Raw genomic sequence first — 22,107 nt, 5'->3', positions numbered from 1 at the left:
AAATAGACATGTTAATGAAATCAGGAAAATAATGTACAAATAAAATATTCAACAGATGGATTAAAATTATTAACAGGAACCCAATAGAAATTCTGGCTTAAAAATAGAAATAATCAAGATTAAAAATGAAACAGCACTAGCAGCCAATGTGACAAGTCAGAAGAAATTAACTGTGAACTCAAAGATAGGACATTTAGAAATACTGTTAGAGAAGAAAAAAAGTGAGGAGGAATGGAGGGCTACAGGACCCTCAAGAGAGCTAACATTCACTCTGCAGGGGTGAAGGGAAGAGAAGAGGCAAACATGCAAAGAAACACTGACTAAAACTCCCCACTTCTGGGGAAAATATAAACATCGAGATATGAACTTTGCAGATCAAAACTGCAATACCACTTCACTCTGATAAGAACAGCTACCATTTTATTTTATTTATGTATTAATTTTGTATTTTTTTATTTCTTGTTTTTGAACTCCTCCCTCTACTTTTCCCAGTTCCTCCCTTCCCTCCCCATCCAGACCCACTCTCTTTTTGTCTCTCATTAGAAAACAACAGGCTTCTAAGAGCTAATATTAAAAATATGACAAAATAAAATATAAAATAAAACAAAAACTACCACATCAAAGTTGGACAAGGCAAACCAACAGAAGGAAAAGAGCCCAAGAGAAGGCACAAGAATCAGAGACCCACTCATTCACACACTCAGGAATCCCATAAAAACACTAAACCAGAAGCCATAATATGCACACAGAGGACCTGGTACAGATCCATGCAGGCCCTGTGCATGCTGCTTCAGTCTCTGTTGCGTTCATATGAGCTTTGCTTATGTTGATTTTCTTGGGTGTCCTCTATCCCCTCTGGCTCTTAAATTCTCTCCACCTCCTCTTCTTGGGGTTCCCTGAGCTCTGAGGGGAGGTTTGATGGAGACATCCATTTAGGGCTGAGTGCCCCAAGGTCTCTCTCAATCTCTGCATAATGTCTGGCTGTGTGTTTCTATATTTGTTCCCATCTGCTGCAGGGGGAAGTTTCTCTGAAGATGGCTGAGCAAGGCACTGATCTATGAGTATACTATTTTTGTTAAGTGCTTCAAACACTGAAAAATACAGCTACCAAAATAATACAGCAAAGCCACTTACATGCATATGCACCTGAAGTATATTTATCTCCAATAGATATCTGCACTTCCATGTCAATGATATTGTTATCAGTTTAAAAGACTACCAGAACTATAAAATATGGTAGTAAACTTCATGATAACCACAAAGAACCAAATGTAATACACAAAAGATAATGGAATTGTAGCCTCAATACAGAAAACCACTAACTCACAAAGACAACAAGGAACAAAGAGCCAGAAAAGAATTGTCAAAACGCCAACATTAGGTACTTACCTGTATAAACAGGAACTGTGAAGCAGTGAATACACCAGCTAAGTTCACCAAAGTATTATTTCACAATGTCTATGTATCAAAAACATTATACTGTATTCTTTAAATATAATTTTAGTCAACAATTATTCTAGAATAAAGCTTAAAAAGCCTTTGTAAAACTTTAAAATAGAACTATACAACAAAATAATAGCTGGTGTTAAAAATGAACTGCATACTAAATGTCAGTGAGGATTTGTAAATACTGAAAAACTCAACACTGCTGGAGCACATGCACAGTACTACAGCCACACTGAAAAAGACTTTAATGGTTTCCCTGAAAGGAAAATGCATCATGTGACTCAGGCATCTATTCCTAGATATTGATCCAAGAAATAAAAACATATGTCCACACAAAGACTTATATAGGGAAGAGCTTAGTGGCTTTATTTATTATAGCCCCAAAGTGGAAACAATGCAACTATCAATGTGCACACCCACACAACAGAATACAAGTCAGCAGTCAAAGAGTATAAATTACACACAACATGAATACATGAAGAACAAACCTCAAAGTAACTACAATGAGGGAAAAGAGCCTGATTAACAACATATACAATACAATTTCATTGGTTTAAATTTTTAGACAATCCAAATACCTCTATGCCTGAAATAAAAATCAGTGGTCAACTAGGAATCAGCAGCATGTGTGGAAAATTACAGAGTAGCAAGAGGAGACTTAGGAGTGCAGAATAAGGCCAGAATCTTGACTGTGGTAATGGTTTTAAAGGTCAAAAATTTCCAACCTTAATATATAAAATACTGACATTTTAGTGTATATGTTTCAGTTATACATCAATAAAAGTTTCCAATCAGCATACATCAGAAAAAAAATCCCCTAAAACTGCTGAGAGGGTGCACAATGCTACCCTACAGAAGGAGGGTACTGCAAAGCAGAACCACACAGCAAGATCCTACACCAAAGGAACAAAACACACCCACTCTACTCCAGATTATTACACATCTCTCCACTAGAATATTATAAGACACTAAAATGTTTTCTAAAACAAATATTTTCTAACAACACAGAAATCCTATGTGACGAAATTGAAAAGGCCAGATAGAAAGGCCACAGGCTGAACTCAGTTACACAGGACACTTCCATGCTACACATGGACTGATTTCTGGCTGGAAGCAGTTCTACACTAATCTTTTTCCATGAGTCATGGAGTTATAGGTGATTTTAACCTTTTATTATCTATTTTTACCTCCCCAGGTTTGCTTTCTTGTTTTTTTGTTTTGTTTTGTTTTGGTATTACTTTCATTTTTTTTTGTGTGTATGCATTTATAGTAATCTTATAAGGAAGAAAGTTTTTTAAGGAAAAGAAGGGAGTTTGAGTAATTATCTGTCCTGACAAGTGATTCCTACTCTGTACCACTAGTCCTAGGAAGATCAAGGGGAGAGTCTGGGAACTCATATGTGGCCCAATTATTATTTGTAGATTAGATAATATATTTCACATTCACACCAACTAACATTTTTCATGTCTACAGATAAAGTGAAATTCAACTCTACTAAAACTTGAGTAGATTTGTTTCACATCAACAAACAGTAATGGAGAACCTCAAATGCAGAGCTTTCTTCCTGCCCACATACCGCTTTAGTGGCCTCTGCCACTATACCATTGTAATGAAAGAGTCAATCAATTTACTCCTATGCTGGAAACTATGCTTTCCCTAAGTTTTCAAGTATGGGCTTTGTTAAATTGTTCAGACCTCAGAATAGAATTCAAAGTTATAAAAGTAAATTAAACAATAAAATACTGAGGTTCAATGCCTCAGTTCTCAGAAGGCTATATAAAAACTGCTTGAATAAACTTGATGTGTTGCAAACTAAAAGTTAAAATGAGTATAAGCATGTTTCCTGGCTGAGTGATTTGGGGGACACCATTACATGCCGCTGAGGTTTCTACAACTGCTTCCTATGAGTTCTTTTCATAAACTGGAGATAACAGATAATTAAATTTTCATTATTAAATGTACTATAAAGCAGAGCAATTAAGTACAGCAAACTGTTGGTTGTCTAACGGCAATGTAGTTTTTACCTCAAGGAATTATTCTCTGCTTTTTGTCTGCCAAGTTCACTTTCGGTATCCATTGCCTTTCTTGCTAATGATTTCATTTCTTTTTCCACAGTGGTTATGGTTTCCTTCATCAAAGTCATATTTGACATTTGTTCCATGCGTTCATCATCAAGCTACACAAGCAGAATGGCAAAGTTAACTATGATCACTAAGTAGCCTCATTGGTCTTAGCAGCGGAGACAGACTCCTACAAACTGCAGCTTATGGCAGAATCTGCACAATTAGACAATCAACTAGGCAGACAGGAACACTGTAGAAGGTTTTATAGATAAAGTATTATAGAATAGGAATAACAGCAAGTCACTACATAGCTTTTCTACAAAGCCCGTCTATCTCAGTATTATCAGTCTACCTTTCTCAATCTGGTTCATTTGACTATTTACATACTAAATTTGCAAAAAAATTTTGTTATCCAAGATTAATACATTACATATAGAGTAGGATTATGAAAATAAAATCCTTTTTCTCTTGTCTGTTTTTTACTTATTATAACAAAATACCTCAAATGAATTTATCTGTACACTCAAACCTTAACTGTTTATGTACCTGGAACACTGCTAACATGTATCTGGAGCATCTCGAATGCTTGATATACCCATATTTGGCAAGATAATCTTTAACAGAACAGGGAGATGAGAAAAACTGAAATTTTAGACAAGTGTAGTGGTACATAATGCCAACACTTAGGAGGCTGGAGCAGCAGAATCACGGATTCAGAGCCAACCTGGGCTACACAGTGAGACCTTGTACCACCCCCTCCCAAAATAAAAAGGCAATTAATTAATTAAAATCCTGAGACTATATCCTAACAATAAAAACAAAAAATGCTTTGCAACCAAACACAACAAAAATAAAAAGCTTCACTCATGTTTCTAGAGGGAAATAACTAAATGAAAAGGTAACATAGGATTATGAAAATAACACATCACACACACCACCTTAAGTATTTCAGGACTACAAACACAACCTTAGAAAAATAAGAGAATTCTTCCTAACACAGCAAAAGAGAAATGGGGAAACTATGGGGATTAGAGCCAAAGAGGTTTTGTTTTACGTTATGAACTGTACACTCCAGCTCCTCTATCCTTTGTTCCAAGTGAGCCTTCTCATTAAATGCTGTCTCCTGAGCAATCTGTATAAAACACAAAGCACAACAAAGGACTTTCAGTGTCACTGCACTTGTGCTGTCCCTGTGAAACAGACAAACTAATTGCACACCTTTAGCCTTTCTCTCAGACTGTCTCGCTCTGTGGTCATTCTTCGTAAGTCAGTGAAGGCTACATCTCTTTCCGTCTCTACCCGACGAAGAATAGCATGTGCTGTAGTTGATTTAGGAGACTTACAGCTTTTCATCATTTCTCTTCGAAGTCGAGCAATTTCTTCCTGTGCCTATGATAAAAATACACAGAATTTAAAAAAGAACACTTTAAATGACACGTACAGTATCTTATATCCAGTCAGTTAAAATAGAAACCTGAAATAATATGCAAGCAACAATAAAACAAATGGTAGAGCTTTTATTTTCAAGAGTTCACAAATAAGTGCAAGCAAATCTATATGTATGTATGCATGTGTGTGTGTGAGTGTGTGTGTATGCACAGCTAAGAAATAGATTTCATATATTCCACTTGCCCACTTTGAGATATAAATTTGAATTCAGCACAGCTCAGGTGGAATACTTGTCTAGTGAAAATTCCATAGTGCTTATCTTTCTCTATGTTTGCTATATCTCTATATATGCTATTGTCTTGGCTACTTTTATCTTGACAGAAAGTTCCAACAGTCCTTACTCACAGTAAGGACTCACATAGTCTCTGAACACTTGTTAAACAGTCCTGAGGCCCCAGACCTGTTGCACATGATTTATGTTACAGATGATTTCATATCCCACTTTGCTTCCTGACTCTCAGTTTTGATCATTATCTACTTAGGGGTCTGCCAGGTTCAGAAATAAATATAGTTTCTCAATATCTACAGCTTAGCCTTCACCACATTTCTTAGGGTTTTCTAAAATCTTCCTAACTCAATGATAACTATATTCTCTCATCCTGAGTAGTGTCCCTTCCCCTGGCTCTTTCTACTCTCGTTCCCAGCAAGCCCCCATCACCTTCAACATGTATAGTTTTCCCTTAGCTTGACCATCTGTCATCTCACCCTGCTACCCCCATCTACCATGCTATGTCTTTTCTCCTTTGTCAGGCTTTTTTTTAAGGACAATCTATACACACTGCCAATTACATTCACACAGTCACCCCAGGGTAACCTGCCCCCTCTCCCTTTAGCCGCCAACACTGCAAAACCTGAGCTAAGGCGCTTACCAACTGTAATGAACTTTCCTTAGTTCCTGTTCCCCTTAATTTTCTGGCAGCATCCACACTGGTCCAAGACCTTTCTTCTTAGGCTCCTGTTCTCCCTTTGTGTCCTTGTTCTCTGTCTTTCAAAGGTTCTTCCCTGCCTGCCTCTTGAAGATTATATCTTGACTTCTCTGCTCTGTAAATGCCTTCTCATTTACATAACTCATTCATTCTGAAGGCTCAAAACTCACCTCTAAGAAGACGACTTCTAAAGCCGCATATTCAGTACCTGCCTCTCTCCCTAATCCAGTTCCAAATGTCTTGCTGCCAGGTAGCAGTTACTATCTGAATGTATACCATCTTATTCCACCTTCCTGAACCTTCCCCCCACCAGATTCTAAAGGTTTTTACCTTGAACATAAATAAAGAGAAATGAGAGTCTCAAATGATATGGTTTTTGTCATTAATTTGTTTCACTTTTATCGTTTTGTGACGTAAGGATCAAAACCTAGGGCCTGTGCATGCTAGCAAGCACTCCATCAGTGCGCTACAACTTCAGCCCTGGCCTCATTTCTTATTCCAAAAATTAAAGTTTTTATGCATGCATATATTCTTTTATGAGATATAAGGATGACATATAGGCGTGCTCATACTTATTTTACTAGAAATATGATACTTTTCATTACAAATATTTTGAGAACAGAGCTGTGGATATAGCTTAGTGGTAGAGCACTTGCCTAGAATGTACAAGTCCCAGCACCATAATGAAAGAAAAGGAAAAAAGAGTATCTTAGGAAAAAATGTAATTTCCAAGTGTTAGATTAATTTGATTGACATGTTTAATTAGGGTCATAAAACCTACAGACAAATTGCAAAGCTCTAAAAGTGACTGCTATTACTTATACAATCTTTGTACTTACACGCTTACCTGCTCATAAAGAAGGAAGGTCTTATCTCTCTCAGATGTAAGAACCTTGACATTGCCCTGGATTTCTGCCAAATGACGTTCATATTTTTCCAGCATACATTTCAGTTCTTCACGGTCTCTTGTTGTTGACTTCAAAAGCTCTACATCACAGTTTGCACCCTAGAATTATTATTTAAGATATCTGAATTTCTTCTTGTTTTACTTTTTTCTTTCTTTCTTCCTTTCTTTCTTCCTTCCTTCCTTCCTTTCTTTCTTTCTTTCTTTCTTTCTTTCTTTCTTTCTTTCTTCCTTCCTTCCTTTCTTTTTTTTCTAAGACAGTCTCATGTGGTTGAAGCTGGCCTTGAACTCACTATGAAGCCAGGACTAGCCTTAAATTCCTGATCCTCCTGCCTCTGCCTCCCAAGTGCTGAGAATAAAGGTGTGCATCAGCATTCCTGGCTTGGAACCTTTTCACTTATGCTACTAATGAAACACTACTGTGGTGGCAGTGTACAATCTCTACGTACGTAAGCATGACTATAGAATAAGAGAAAATAATATCAACAACAAAATTACCTCTTTTACAGCTTTATCTCAAATTGCACTAAATTGGTCTAATTATCTCCCAAACACAATTTATTCTGGGAATAAAGAACTAACTTTATTGTTCACTGTACCATCAAAGAGATCTGTCTCCCAACCTCTTTGATACTGTAATTTATACAAAAATCAAATTAATTATTTCCAAATAAGATAAATCAAAGAATAAAATTCAGTACTTGAGAAACAAACTAAAAGATTAAAAAATTTCCTCCAAACCTACCCGAGAAGTTGGAGATGGGCGTCTTGGACTCTTAGATCTATTTCTGATCATTTTTCTCAAATTCTGAGCTTCAGTTTTATAATAATCTCTGTCTGCTTCTAAAGTCTTGACAAAGGAATCAAGTCTAGAAGGAGATTTATTTTGTGCTTTTTCAGTCTCTAAAATTATCTTGCCAAGGAAGGAAAAATTAAGCAATTATTTCAAGCTAAATTATAGCACACTTTTCTAAATAAAAATACAAAGGAGTCTTCAAAACATTAAATTTGGCATCAAAAAAATAGAACATCTAAAAACTTATTCATTAATTATTTTTTAAAAGCAATATACCATTTAAAAAGCAATTTCACCATTTTGGTGCGCTTTATTTGAATAAAATACTACATTTACTTAAACATTTTGAGAAGAAAATAGAGATGTGTGTGTGTGTGTATATATATATATATATATATATATATATATATATATACACACACACACTAGGAATTTCAGAAACATCCAGACCTGAAGCAAATCTTAGAAACAGAATGACTGAGTTTGGAAATCTTTATATGCCACTTTTAAAGCACGTTCCAGTGTCTGCATTTGTGCAACACTCATTCAATGAATGGATATGCTAATGAGTCCTGGACACTCAGATGCTTCCCATGAACTCCCATTCACATGGATATATTTAGAAACACTTCTTTTAAAATGTGTTTCTATATATGGTTTATGAATACTGAGAAAAAGTTGACATGTTTCAGATAGTGTTTTATGTATTTTAAATGGAAGATTAAAATGTTTGAACAGAAAACTTTTCATTTCATAGAGTTAGTTAGAGAAATAAAACATCAATAGTACTAGGTAACAATTTAAAACTTAAAAACATTATGAAAGGCATAAAATTTAAAGTATAGAAAAATGTACCTTATATATTGAAAATTAAAAATTAGGGAGCCACCATTTTAAACCTAGTAACAGCTAAAACCAACCAAAAGTTATTCTCAACCTCTAGGACAGCAGTTCTCAACCTGTGGGTAGTGATCTCTTTGAGGGTTGAATCAATCTTTCACAGGGTCGCTTAAGACCATCAAAACCCACAGATATTTACATTATGATTCATAGGAATAGTAAAAGTACAGTTATGAAGTAGCAACGAAAATACTGTTATGGTTGGGGGTCACCACAGCATGGGGAACTGTGATACAGGGTCGCAGCACTGGGAAGGTTGAGAAGCACTGCTCTAGGAGAATGGAACGGTGATGAAAGGGAGGCAAAAAGGCACCTCTTACGATGAGGCTGCCTATAAACCTCTCAGTGGATGTTAACTTTAGAAAACAAAAATGCTTTAATTTTTCACAAAAGCATGAGTAAAGAGTATATTTAATTCTTTTAGTAGCTTACTAAATAAAAAATGACTGCTTACCATGTATTTATGAAAAACATACTCACAGATTTAAGCCTTTTAATTGTATCTTCCAGTACTGTTATATTATTTTGCTGGCAAATGAGTTCAATCTGAAAAATTAGAAATTCTATTATTTATACTGAAGATGCCTAAACTGATTTCATTGGAAAGAGTATTAAAAATGAAGCCATTTAAAAATAAAGCATACAGACAATATTTTAAGGACCTTCAATGGTAAAAGAACCCAGATGAAAAAGGTGGTTCCTTGACCCAATATTTTTCATAAAATATTAACTTACTATATTGTACCAAATTATTCTCCATTAACTGGGTCAAGATGTTGGCATTAATTACAATCCTGAAGATTGTAACAGGAAAGCAATAAGACTGGAGTAACGTGTTCTCAAATTGCCCATTCAGGCTCCTTTCTCTTCTCAACTATTTTATGCCTTCATTCCACCCAACCCACAAAACACTTTGCATCAATTTTATGACACTGAACATATACTCGGTTTTACAGTACAGTTGTCATCTATAACTATATATGTAACACATCTATGTCATATGTTTCAAAACAAGTGACTGTTTTTATGACAGATAAAGCTCTGCTAAAAGTCAGTAAATAAGTTCAAAGAATACACTTACAACTCATTAACATCCTCTCATTATCCTAAACTAAAATACATGTGCTACATTTTAAATTTGAATTTTCTGGAATAATTACTTTTGCTAGAAATCAAGCCCAGGGTCTCATAAATACTAGTTAAGAGTAAAATTCAATACAATCCCAGTCCCATTTTTCTTAATTATCCTTCTAAGATTCCTCTAGAAGTCATACAAAATTTATAAAATATTAAGGGGTCTTAATGTTTGGGACATAACTTATAGTTGTATAAACTTATGTACAACTCTGAATCATTAATTTTCATTGTTTTATTTTATGTTACTGTGATGGCTATCCCTGGTTGTCAACTTAACTACCTCTGGAATTAACTAAAACCCAAGCAGATGGGCACACCTGTGAAGGATCTTTCTTAATTAAATCATTTGAAGTGGGAAACCAGCCCTATATCCAGATCTTTGGAGATGGGAAGATACACCTTTAAGCTGGTCCATACCTTCAAGTGGCAGCCTATATAAAGGACACGGAAGAAACAAGTGTTTGCTCTCTGCCTGCTTGCCCCTACTCTCACTGGAGAGTTCATTCCTACTTCTTCAGGATTCTGGCATATACTGAAGACCAGCAGAGGCATCCAGCATGGTGGAGTGAACAGCTACTGGATTCTTGGACTTTGCATTGGAAGACAGCCACTGATGGACTAACTGGACCACAACCTATAAACCACTATAATAAACTCCCTTTCTATAGATAGGTCCATCCTATCGGGTCTGTTCCTCTAGAGAACCCTGACTAATACAGCTACTATGCAGGCACTAAACAGATATAAGCCTCATATAAAGATGTGTAAAGATTTTTGTTCTTTGTTAAGTATAAAAACTCAGTAAAACAGGATATCCAGTATGATACTTCCTCAAAAAAAGTGTATGTATATATCTTAGATAACAGATGAAACATAACCAATAGCATATAAACTGAAGAGTGAGTCTAGATATAAGTATAATAGTGGTGAATATTATTTCCTTCACTATAGTTTTCTAAGTGAATTGAACTCTTGTTGTTTGTGGGGACGGGGTAGGGGTGTTGGAGATTGAACCTTTCTAGGAAAGCACTCTACCACTGAGTTATAACCATGAACTTGAAATTTTTACAATAAACATATATAACCTTTATGGTGACAAAAGTGACAATCCTACCCAGAAAATAATTGTACCCATCCCAAAGGAACAAGTGTTAATCCAGTGTTTTTCACCTTCCTAACAACTGGTTAATAGATGCTTATTGCGTACCTGACAATGTAATAACTATTCATGCTGGAAAACACAATGAATACAACAAAACACAAATTTCTGCCCTGGAGAGTTTATAATCTAGTCAAAAAGAGAAAGAAAAGAAAATAGTCAAAATATATATCAAATACGACACTCAAAAAAATACACAATAACCACTCGAATTCTAAGGCCCTTGAGATTTTTTTCTTTAAGTGAACAAAACAGGTAAACATTTCTGTCTTTAGGGGCATAACATTGCAGCTGGGAGAGATGATTGTGGTGGAGTAAGAATGGCTCCTATAGGCTCATATATTTGAATGCTTAGTCACCAGGGAGTGGAACTGTTGGAAAACATTAGGAGATGTGGCCTTGTTGGAACAAGTGTGTCACTGAGGGAGAGCTTTGAGGTTTCAAAAGCTCATTCCATACCCAGTCAGTCTCCCCTGTCCCCTCCTTCTGCACATCAAAATGTAGCTCTCAACTGCTCCCCATCATGACGACAATGGACTAAGCCTCTGAAAGTGTAAACAAGAACCCAGTTAAACGCTTTGTTTTCTAACAGTTGCCTTGGTCACGGTGTCTTTTCGCAGCAATAGAACTAAGACAGGGCAAAAGTGGCTACGACAGATGCTTTTTTCTTAGGTTAAAATAAGTTAGTTAAATAACAAGTTGTACACTATACTGACAAAGAAAAGCAGAGCTAAGCGTACTGCATTTATGGAAAACAAGACTGAAATTTGAAATAGAGCTATCAGGGAATCTCCAAGGAAAGGCATCCTTTGAGCAAGGTTTGAAGAGGGCCCAGGAAAATCTGTGTGAATATCCAGGAAGAAAGTACTGTTACAGCAAATGTCCAAGCTCAAAAGAATAACTAGCTAGTTCCAAGGAACGGTAAGGTGGCCAGTGTTGCTGAGGCAGAGGAGAGGAGGAAGGACAGTGTGAAAAGAGCTACCCCAAAAATAAGGCAAGGGGCTGGAGAGATAGCTCAGCAGTTAAGAGCATGTTTTGCTCTTATAGGGAACCTGGTTTCAATTTCCTGCACCCACATGATGGCTCATAACCATCTGTAACTCCAGTTCCAGGGGATCTGATGCCTTGCTCTAGCCTCCATATGTATAAGGAACACACATGATACACAGACATACATTCAGGCAAAACACTCATATACATGAAATAAAATAAATAATTTTAAAATATATTTCTTAAAAAGGAGAATAAGAAGGGTATCCATACATCCAAAAGGATTTTACAAACTTAATATTAAGTTTTACATATGTTTTCTATATAGTAGATTCAATTATCTTGGCTGATTGAATCATATAAAAAGGTAACAATAATGAAAGGAGTATCAGAGATCTAGTTCAATAATGGTCTCAAGTCAATTAGGGAAAATCAGTTTCCCCCAGAGATAAGCCTCCTAATTGGCTATCCAATACCAAATGTTCAGCCCTGATATACATATACAAGCAACACTAAATAGACTCAGTAAGTTATATATTTATTCTGTATGTGTGTATGTGTACATGTAAGACTACTAATTAAAGAAAAAGAGGACATAAGTTTGAAAGGGAGTCGGATGGAGAGACAGACATATGAAAGGAGTTGGAGGGAGGAGAAGGAAGGGGAAAATTATATAAATATAGTACACATATATGGTATTCTAAAATAAACTAAAAAAATTTAAAGTACACATGCTGAGGCTTGAGAGATGGGTCAGGGATTAACAGCATTCACTGCTCTTGCAAAGGACCTGGATTCAGGTCTCAGCACCTCCATAGTGGTTCACAGCCATACTTAATTCCAATTCCTGGAGATCGGATACCCTCTTCTGTACTCAGCAGGCACTGGGTGGTACATATGTGGTACATACATATATGCAGGCAAAATACTTATAAAATAAATAATTGTAAAATAAAATTAAAAGTGCACATGCTGCAGAAAGGAGCTCCTATGTTAAACAACTCCAATATCTCATACAGAATGTATTAAATTTTAAACATGCTGGTGCCATCTTAGAAAATGTCTTTTAATTAAAGTCATAATTTAGTTGTGTTTAATTGCAGATATCACTTAGCATAATAGCTAGTGAGTTATGGTTTAGGTTACTTTTCCTTAGCATTACTACTGATGAGTTGTGTTTCAAAAAGATATATATAAACTAACATATATGGTCTAAGAAACTAACAATAGTAAAACTGCAATTCTGCTCTTCACATTACAAAAAATCATATCCAACTGTCTGGAAAATGCTGTATTAAAGCACAAATGGTAACTCGAGATGTGAAGACAAACAAAGGCAAAAGTTGCCGATTTAATATGTGCTCCAACTCTAATACTGCCTGCTTTAGAAGATGCAGACCACTCCTTGAGTGTGAGTTCTATATAATAGTCACTTTGTTTTTCCTCAAGGCAGTCTTTCTATGCAATCCTGTCCTGCCATGAACTCACAATCTTCTTGTCTTAGCCTCTCCAGTGCTAAAATGACAGGTATGTGCCACCATGCCTGGCTTAGTGAGTCATTTTAAAAAGCAGAGATGGTGGAAATGCTGGAATATAGCTTGGACTAGCTCATAATACGCATTGCAAGATTCTAATTTGTTACCACTCCCAGATCACTGGTTCAGAGAGTAGTGGGCAACTGTCATCTAGAATGTGGTCAGCCTGGCATTGCACAGAAGACTCCTGCTGACAGTCAGTCTCTATCTGTAGGAAGCCATCTTAGAAGCAACTGTTCTAGTATCAAGGTATGACTGCAATCTGACCATCACCTTTAGTTCATTTTCCTGAGAAACTGAACCAGAACCACTCCCTAATCCGAAATGTAAGTCAGAGTTTGTTGTTTGAAATCACTCGGCTTCAAGAGCAACTTGTTACATAAAAATAAAAAAACACAATAGTAAATACTCAAAAACAGTTTAATAGAAAAGGTTACTTTATGAATATTTAAAAATGACTAACCAAAAGTAAATTCTTCTCAGTAAATAAATTTAATCCTATCTTTAGCCTCAAACTCTAATTCTACATATTTAGAATATGTCAAAATACTGTAAGAACACAATCATTTTTGTTTTGTTTTGTTTTGTTTGTTTTTCAACAGGGCTTCTCTGTAGCTTTGGGGGCCTATTCTGGAACTCTCTCTCTAGCCCAGGCTGGCCTCAAACATACAGAGATCTGCCTATCTCTGCCTCGCGAGTGCTGGGATTAAAGGCATGCACCCCCATTACCCAGCTCACAAGCATTCTTTTTCAGCAATCAAATTAGAAACTATTTCAAGTTCTATCCCAAAAGTTATACAAGAAATGTATCATTGATACTTATAAACATACAATGCACACCTAATGCAAAGGAATTTGAAAACACGAGTTGGTGTCCACATCTCCAAATTGGTCTTGCCCTTTCTGCCCTACAACATCACTAAAATTGCTGCTTTCCTTATTTCAAGGCACCAACCCTAAGCAACCATTCCTCTTTTGTCCTTGATTTACGATGGTTCCCAGGTTTTCTTTCCAACAATAGTATCCCAAAGATGCTGCCAACCTCATCCTCAAAAGCTCAAATAGCTTTCCAATTCTCCAATGTAGCAGACATTCCACATCATATATGAATATCATTTTTTCCAGAAATAGGCTTTTCTGAGCCAAGCAAAATTTCAACCTATGAATTTAGTATTTTTGTTTTTAGGTAAAACCTAGCTCATATAATTCAGATGTTTTCCATCCCTGGAGTTCTTCCTTTTAATACCAGAGACACCTACCTACTCCCTACTCCAATCTGGTCAATAGGCCCTTAAACAAATCTTGAAAATAGATACTGTCTACAAAGGACACACTCAAGAGCTGGAATTCAGCCAATCATGTTTCCTCTTCAGTCTGGGAAGGAGATAGTTCATTTTTAATATGAAGAAAGAAGGACAGTAAAACTCTTCAATTTGACAGTTTTCATAGCCAAGATGAAGACTGTACTCAACTAACCACTGAACCATGCATGAAAGGTTAAAGTGAACTGACACGTTTATTGAGAAATACTGAAGACATACACGCTACTTTGAAGTGCCCTTTAAATACTTTTGTAGCAACCATGTGAAGGTAAATTATTACAAGCTAAAACCAAGCCACTCTATCTACTTTCACAGGAAGTTCTAAGGACCTTCTCCAGGAAATTACTTACAGATAAGTGTCCTCAAATAAAAGGAATAAACTGTATGTGTTGAAAAATATAAAGGCAAACTTTGGAAGATATGTTTACAGCTCTTGATGTAAGAACATCTTCCTAAACAACCAAAACTCTCAAGTCAACCAGGATGAACAAATTTAACAACATAAAAAGTTTCTCATTTCGGTTCAAAGTAGAAGATAAACCACTGTTTGTAAAACTATAGAGTCAGGCATGCTGCCTGTAATTCTGTACTCAGAACACTGAGCAAGAAGAACCACAATTCAAGATAAGCCTGGGCTGGAGAGCAAGACCCTTTCTAAAAAGGGTAGGGATTTGATTTGTTTACAGATATATACAGAGAAGAACGGGGGAAGCAGAGCAATTTTGTATCCACAGACTATTTGTGTTGCTTTGAAATTTTCATAATAGACTCATAAAAGTTAGGGGAAAATATGAACAAAAAATTGTAAAGAAATGAAGTGTGAGAAAAATACATTTTAATCCTTATAACAGACTTAAAATATGCCAAACTAAAAAGCTTCCAAATGATATGAAAATTTCACTTTTCCAACTTAATTTCATAATCACATGCTTAAAAGTACAATTAAAATACTATCAATGGTAAATTTAGTACCTTTGCTTCTTCAAGTTCCTTGTCGGCAGTGTCCACCACAAAATTTTTCTCTTTTTCTAATTGCTCTGCTAGTTGATCAATTTTAATCAATTCTTTACAAAGATGCTCATTGTGGTTGGTTAAATCGTCTACTTGACTGCTTACCACCTCTTTACTATCCAAGAGTTTCCTAACATATTCTTCCAAGTCATGATTTGTCTGTTTGAGATCTTCAACCTGTTTTAATCAGAAAAGAAATAACAACATTAAAAGGGTCCCTTAGCTCATAAGTGAATATTAGCTATAAAGGAGAATCATGCTACAACTCACAAACCCAGAGAAATTGATGCCTAGCCCAACTGTCATCAGAGAGGCTTCATTCAGCAACTGATGGAAACAGATGCAGACCCACAGCCAAACATTAGGCAGATCTAGGGGATTCCTACAGAAGAGGGGTTGAAAGGACTGTAGGACTTTTGGTATCAAGAACACAAGCAAACACACAGAATCAACTAACCTGGGCTCACAGGGGCTCACAGAGACTGAACTGACAACCAGGGAGCCTGCATAGGACTGACTTAGGTCCTCCACATACATGTTCCAGTTGTATAACTTAATAGTCTTCGTGTGAGACTCCTAACAGTGAGAACAGGGGCTGTCTCTGACTGAGTTGCCAGCTTTTGAGACCCATTTCTCCTACCAGATTGCCTCATCAGCCTTAATAGAGGAGGAGGCACCTAGTCTCACTGCAACTTGATATACCATGGCTGGCTGAGAGCCTTGGGAGGCCTGCCTCTATTTGAAGAGAAACAGTGGAGAAGATGTGGGAGCAGGGGACTGTGAAGAAGGGAAGGAGGGGAAACTTTTGATTGGGATGCAAAAACAATAAATAAATAAATAAATAAATAAATAAATAAATAAATAAATAAATAAATAAGGCTACTATGCATGCCAGTTAAGGAGCCTACTTTTAGAGGGAGGGGTTCAAGACAGGGTTTCTCTGTATAATAGCCCTGAATGTCTTGGAACTCACTCTGTAGACTAGGATGGCCTCGAACTCACAGAGATCCAATGGCCTCTGCCTCCCGAGTGGTAGGACTAAAGGCAGGCGCCACCACCACCCGGCTTAAGCAGCCTACTTCTAAGCCACATTCCCAGCCACCAAATTAATTTTTTTATAACTGCATCTTTCATGTCAAATTTCAGGACTTTTTAAAATAAAAATACTACTGCTTTTTTTTAATTTGTAATTTATTCTTTGAGAATTTCATACAAGCACACAATACATTTTAAGCATACTCACCTTCTCCCAACTCCTCCTGGATTCTACTCCCACATTTAACCCTTACTATTGCTGTAAAATCAAACTATTTTTTTAAAAAGCCAAATAGCCAGGCATGGTGGCATATGCACATAATCTTAGCACTCAGAAGGCTAAGGTAGGAGGATGAGTTCAAGGACAACCTGAACTACATAGTGAGACCTTGTCTTAAAGAAGGAAAAGGAGGAGGAAGAAAGCCAAATATTTATCTGCAATAAAGAAATTAAAATTAATTTGAATAATTAATGACATTTACTTTGCAAGAATTAAATTTCTACTTGCTATTTAAAAAATTTGCTAACTCTGGGATGGAGAAATGGCTCAGAGGTTAAGAGCACTGACTGCTCTTCCAAAGGTCCTGAGTTCAATTCCCAGCAACCACATGGTGGCTCACAACCATCTGTAATGAGATCTGGTGCCCTCTTCTGGCCTGCAGTCATACATGCTGTATATGTAATAAATAAATAAATCTTTAAAAAAAAAAAATCTGGAGCCGGGTGGTGGTGGCGCACGCCTTTAATCCCAGCACTGGGAGGCAGAGCCAGGCGGATCTCTGTGAGTTTGAGGCCAGCCTGGACTACCAAGTGAGTTCCAGGAAAGGCACAAAGCTACACAGAGAAACCCTGTCTCAAAAGAAAAAAAAAATCTGCTAACTCTTTAGAAAAACCTTTTGAATACAATAACTTACTTACCTAAACCAAATGTCACATCAATCAAGTATCTGCTGACTAATAATATAGAGGACAATAGCTTTCCTTGCCAACCCAGTATCAAGCTATCATTGGTTGTAAAAGTCTTTTTTTTTTTTTTTTTGTAAAAGTCTTTAAAAGGGACACACACACACACACACACATATACACACACACACACACACACACACATACACACACACACACACACACACACACACACACACACACGAGAGAGAGAGAGAGAGAGAGAGAGAGAGAGAGAAGAGACTAACTCACTAAACAACAATAATATCAGAAAGTACATTAAACCCCAAAGATCACAAAAACATACTAGGTACCTATCCTCAGAGAATTTTTGTTCACTTGAAGAGGCACATTATGTTAAGTGCAATAATAAGGATACTTGTGTTAAACATATTTAACTAATTATCTATAGAGTACATACAATATTCAAGATATTACACTGGTCTTCTTCAGACGATTAAGTCACCTTTGAATAAAAAAAAAAATACAATCAACCCTTACCTCCCCCAACCTTCCCAAACCCAGTCTAAGCCTTTAAGAAGTAGCTAAAATTGCTAAGTGCCTGATCATAATTCTTAGTCAGTCCTGTCTTAACCTTGGTCAAGTAACTACAGAGGTAACTTCTTTCAAAATTGACAGTTTACTTTAAAAATATAAACTGTGTGTGTCCCTCTATGAAAAATATCCTATAATTCATCCGTTGATTTTTTTCTGTTTTTTTTTTCTGTTGTTGTTTGTTTTGTTTTGTTGTTTTTGAGACATGGTCTAGCTACATAGCTTTGGCTAGCCTGAAACTCCCTATGCAGACCAAGCGGCCTCAAACTCAGAGATCATCTGCCCTGTCTCCTGAATGCTGGGATTAAAGGTATGCATCACCATACAGAACAATGTTTTTGTTTTTGTTTTGTTTTGTTTTTGTTTTTGTTTTTTTGAGACAGGGTTTCTCTGTGTAGCCCTGGTTGTCCTAAAACTCACTCTGTAGACCAGGTTGGCCTCAAACTCACATAGATCTGCCTACCTCTGCTTCCCAAGTGCTGGGGTTAAAGGTGTTCACCATCACCACCCAGCTAACAATGAATTATTTTAACTAAATATGCTACAATGCCATTTATTATTTTGAATAAATCACATTAAGAAGCATAAGAAGTTGTTATGGTTATAGTAATCCAACTTTTGCTGTGACACTTTGTAAAGCATACTAACTTGTAAGATTTAAAATCTGAATTATCAAAACCAGGAAACAAACAACAATGAACTTTTAACAAAAAGGAAGGGGATCTATAAATGTACAAAATACTTCCCTAGTTTACTCTTTTATCGTAACTGGCCTAAATTTCAGAAGTATCTCCTATTCTTCTCTTTTGCCTACTATCATACACCAATTAAAGAAAGTTCTCTGAATGTCTGAGTGTACATATGAAATTAGAATATATATTAAGTTGCTTTAAAATAGTGCTTATAGCTATAAAAATTGAGTTATTTTAATTTCAAAAGAAATTCTCCAAAAATGTAAAGTGGAAGTCACTCATGTCACTGAGAATGTGATGCCAAGGTGTCATTTGTGACACCAGCCCTTCTCTCTGTCCAGCCTGGTTTCCACATCACCAGTGTAGGCACCTCTGCTGCAGACACACTAGAAGACTCTTCCAGGACTGCTTTAGGACATTTTAGGGGAACTGTTGTAGTGTTATATTTTGTGTGTCACAAAATCCTCCTCAGGAGATGCCTCAGGAAGATTCCTTAGGCCTCAACTGTAGGAAAATGTACTTTTCCTTTGGTAAGCTGGTTTGTTCTTGGCCCACCAGCCAAAGAGTAGTTAACACTTTCTTTCTGCTTTCTTTAAAGCAAATGTGCAGCCCACCTTGAGGCAACCAGAACATAAACCTTGTGCTAAACTATCTGTTCATCATTCTCATACCAGGTTTTCCTGTCACTGACAAAATACTTGAGAGAAGCGACTTAAGGGTGGAAACGAAGATTTGGACCACAGTTTCTGAGGATCTAGGAAGGATGTGGCAGTTCTTCACATTAAAGCCATCCCAAGAAGCAGAGCACTGAGGTGGGTTTAACCCTAGTCACTCACTTTCAAAACCCAACCCCATCTCTCAAAGGTTTCACAACTTCCCAAACAAGGCCACCAGCTAGAGACCAGGTGCCCAAATACTTCCAGTCTGTGGAAGACATTTCACATTCAAATTGCCACACCAAATTTCTTTATTTTCCCTACCTTTCTTCTCTCAGCTACTTTGATCAACAGTATGCCATTTTGAAATAAACCAGAGGATTCGTCTGTCTTCACAGTTGTGTTGTGTGGGTTTTCTGGCGTGCGCGTGTGTGTGTGTGTGTGTGTGTGTGTGTGTGTGTGTGCACATACATGTTCACGTGTATAGACTGACGGGTGGAAGGGTAAATGTGCACATGTGTATGCCTGTGAAGGACAGGACAGGCGTTAATAAAGAGTGTTTTGATCGCTCCCCACCTTATATATTGAGGCTGGGTCCTTCAATTTAACTCAGCGCTCCCAGATTTGCCTCATCTAGCTAGCAGCTGACTCCTGAGATCCTGTCTGTCCTTCCTGAGTACCACAGCTGCTGGAAAGCAGCCAGCCTACCCAGTATTTACATGAGTGCTGGGAATCTGAATTTCATTTCTCACACTTGAACAGCAAACCCTCTACCTACCAAGCTATCTCCTCAGCAATCCCCCTTCAGGCTGTGAATATGTGTGGTGTGCATGTGTTCACGTGTGTGCAGGCTGAAGACAACCTCAAGTGTCATTCCTTAAGCATTATACACTTTGGCTTTTTTCTTTTCAGATTTTTCAGGACAGGGTTTCTCTGTGTAGCCCTGGCTGTCCTGGAACTCACTCTGTAGACCAGGCTGGCCTCGAACTCAGAGATTCATCTGCCTATGCCTCCTGAGTGATGGGATTAAAGGTATACACTACCAGGACCCCGACACTTTAGCTTTTTAAAAACAGGGTCTCTCAATGGCCAGAGAAACCCAGAGATATGCCTGTGCCCACCTCCCCAGAGCTGGAATTATAAGCAAACCCTACCATACTTGGCTTTTTTACACAGGTTCTGTGGTTTAAAATCAGTTCTTTCTATAAGCAATTCATTGACTGAGTTAACTTCTCAGCCCTATCTTAGTATTTTATAAGATGCACGAAAATAAATTATTTACCTGTCCTTTCCATTGACTTCTAAGCAACATGAAGAACTCCTTTATGCATCATGAATTATGTATTCTGTACATAGTGTTCAATTTATTGTTAAGTGGAAGTAAAACAAATGGATCATCAATAAATACATGAATACCCTGCTTGTCCGATAGGAAACTCTGCTGTTACTCAATTCATGATATAAGTACTTTAGAAGAGGAAGGTTAGAGTCCTCCACACCTGGAATCTGGTATATGCCTAACATGCTGGAAGCTCCACTGGGCTTAGGTAGCTCTGCCCCTGTGCCCTGCTGCCTGTAGTGCACAAGGACTCTCTTCGGGCAAAATCTACTTGGTGCTGCGGCTTTCCTCAGCAGATACCTCCTGTCTTCACATCTCCAACATCCTGAGTTCTCTACCACAACTTGGTTCTATCCTTAAAGCTTCGTGCAAAGTCCACTGAAGGACTCCCTGCAGGGAATCTGATCCTGCTCTACACTGCCTGGCTTCCCAGGCTTTTGTTAAAAATATTGGTGCAAGCCTCCAAGTTAACTAGAACTCCTTCATTCTGCATGCCTGCAAAATTAGTATTATGTAGATGATGTCATGTTCTGTCGCAAGCTCAAGAACTGGCACCCAACGGACCACAGCTTGAGTAGCCTTTGAGTGCCTGTGCACTGAAAACCCTCCCTCGGTTGCCTGCCTCGTTTAAAAGGACACCCTGAGACTCTGTTAAAGAAAATTCTCTCAGTTTGACATCCCGCAGCCTTTCATGAGTTGGGTCTCACCCTCAAGGCACCTTTCCTATTGTCCCAGGGCAAAGTGAAAGGGTTCTCCTCAATCATGCTACTCTCTTTACAATCATAGCCACTTGGTTCCCCTTGCTTTTGCTGCAGACTTAATCACATTGCATGCCCCCAAACAGTGTGTTTTCTACATCTTTCTGTTCTACTTCCTCCGCCTCTCTACAAAGCAGCCTGAGTGCAGCCTGGTGGTGGTAGTGCATGCTTTTAACCCCAAAACTCATGAGGCAGAGGCAGGCAGATCTCTGTGAGTTGAAGCTAGCTGGTCTACAGAGGGAATTCCAGGACAGCCAGGGCAGTTACATAGAGAAGAAAGAAACCCTGTCTCAAAAAACTAAAACTGGAAGAAGAAAAAAAAAAAAGCTGTCTGAACGCAGTAATGCCATAGCCTGATTATTATGCAGTCTTGAAATTTCCTCTTCTAAGATCTGGAACTATGGCTCAAGGAATAGAGTGCTTGCCTAACATGTGCAAGGCCCTGGTTTGATTTCCACCACCACAAAAACAAGAACATTTGGAATCTCCTCC

At 37.4% G+C, this 22,107-nt stretch overlaps 1 protein-coding gene across 13 annotated transcripts in view; it reads right to left on the bottom strand.

The window, feature by feature from the left end:
• The window catches only part of Tsga10 (testis specific 10), a 100,326-nt gene that overhangs the window by 62,651 nt on the left and 15,568 nt on the right, over nucleotides 1–22,107 (bottom strand). For 4 of the 13 annotated variants that reach the window (XM_059244090.1, XM_059244085.1, XM_059244087.1 and 1 more), the window contains 8 exons: nucleotides 15,600–15,815; nucleotides 10,829–10,909; nucleotides 8,939–9,030; nucleotides 7,534–7,701; nucleotides 6,732–6,890; nucleotides 4,728–4,898; nucleotides 4,564–4,641; nucleotides 3,471–3,622 (listed from right to left, as the gene is read on the bottom strand). In XM_059244090.1, coding sequence (XP_059100073.1) covers nucleotides 3,471–3,622; nucleotides 4,564–4,641; nucleotides 4,728–4,898; nucleotides 6,732–6,890; nucleotides 7,534–7,701; nucleotides 8,939–8,941 — 731 coding nt within the window. In that variant the 5' untranslated portion in view covers nucleotides 8,942–9,030; nucleotides 10,829–10,909; nucleotides 15,600–15,815. The remainder of the gene's footprint in view (nucleotides 1–3,470; nucleotides 3,623–4,563; nucleotides 4,642–4,727; nucleotides 4,899–6,731; nucleotides 6,891–7,533; nucleotides 7,702–8,938; nucleotides 9,031–10,828; nucleotides 10,910–15,599; nucleotides 15,816–22,107) is intronic. The other 9 variants (XM_059244095.1, XM_059244092.1, XM_059244093.1 and 6 more) reach the window with 9 other exon arrangements.

The sequence above is a fragment of the Peromyscus eremicus genome, chromosome 16_21, assembly GCF_949786415.1.
Source record: "Peromyscus eremicus chromosome 16_21, PerEre_H2_v1, whole genome shotgun sequence".
Lineage (NCBI taxonomy): Eukaryota > Metazoa > Chordata > Mammalia > Rodentia > Cricetidae > Peromyscus > Peromyscus eremicus.
Note: the sequence above shows the minus strand (reverse complement) of the source record. Positions and strands in the feature narration are given on the sequence as shown.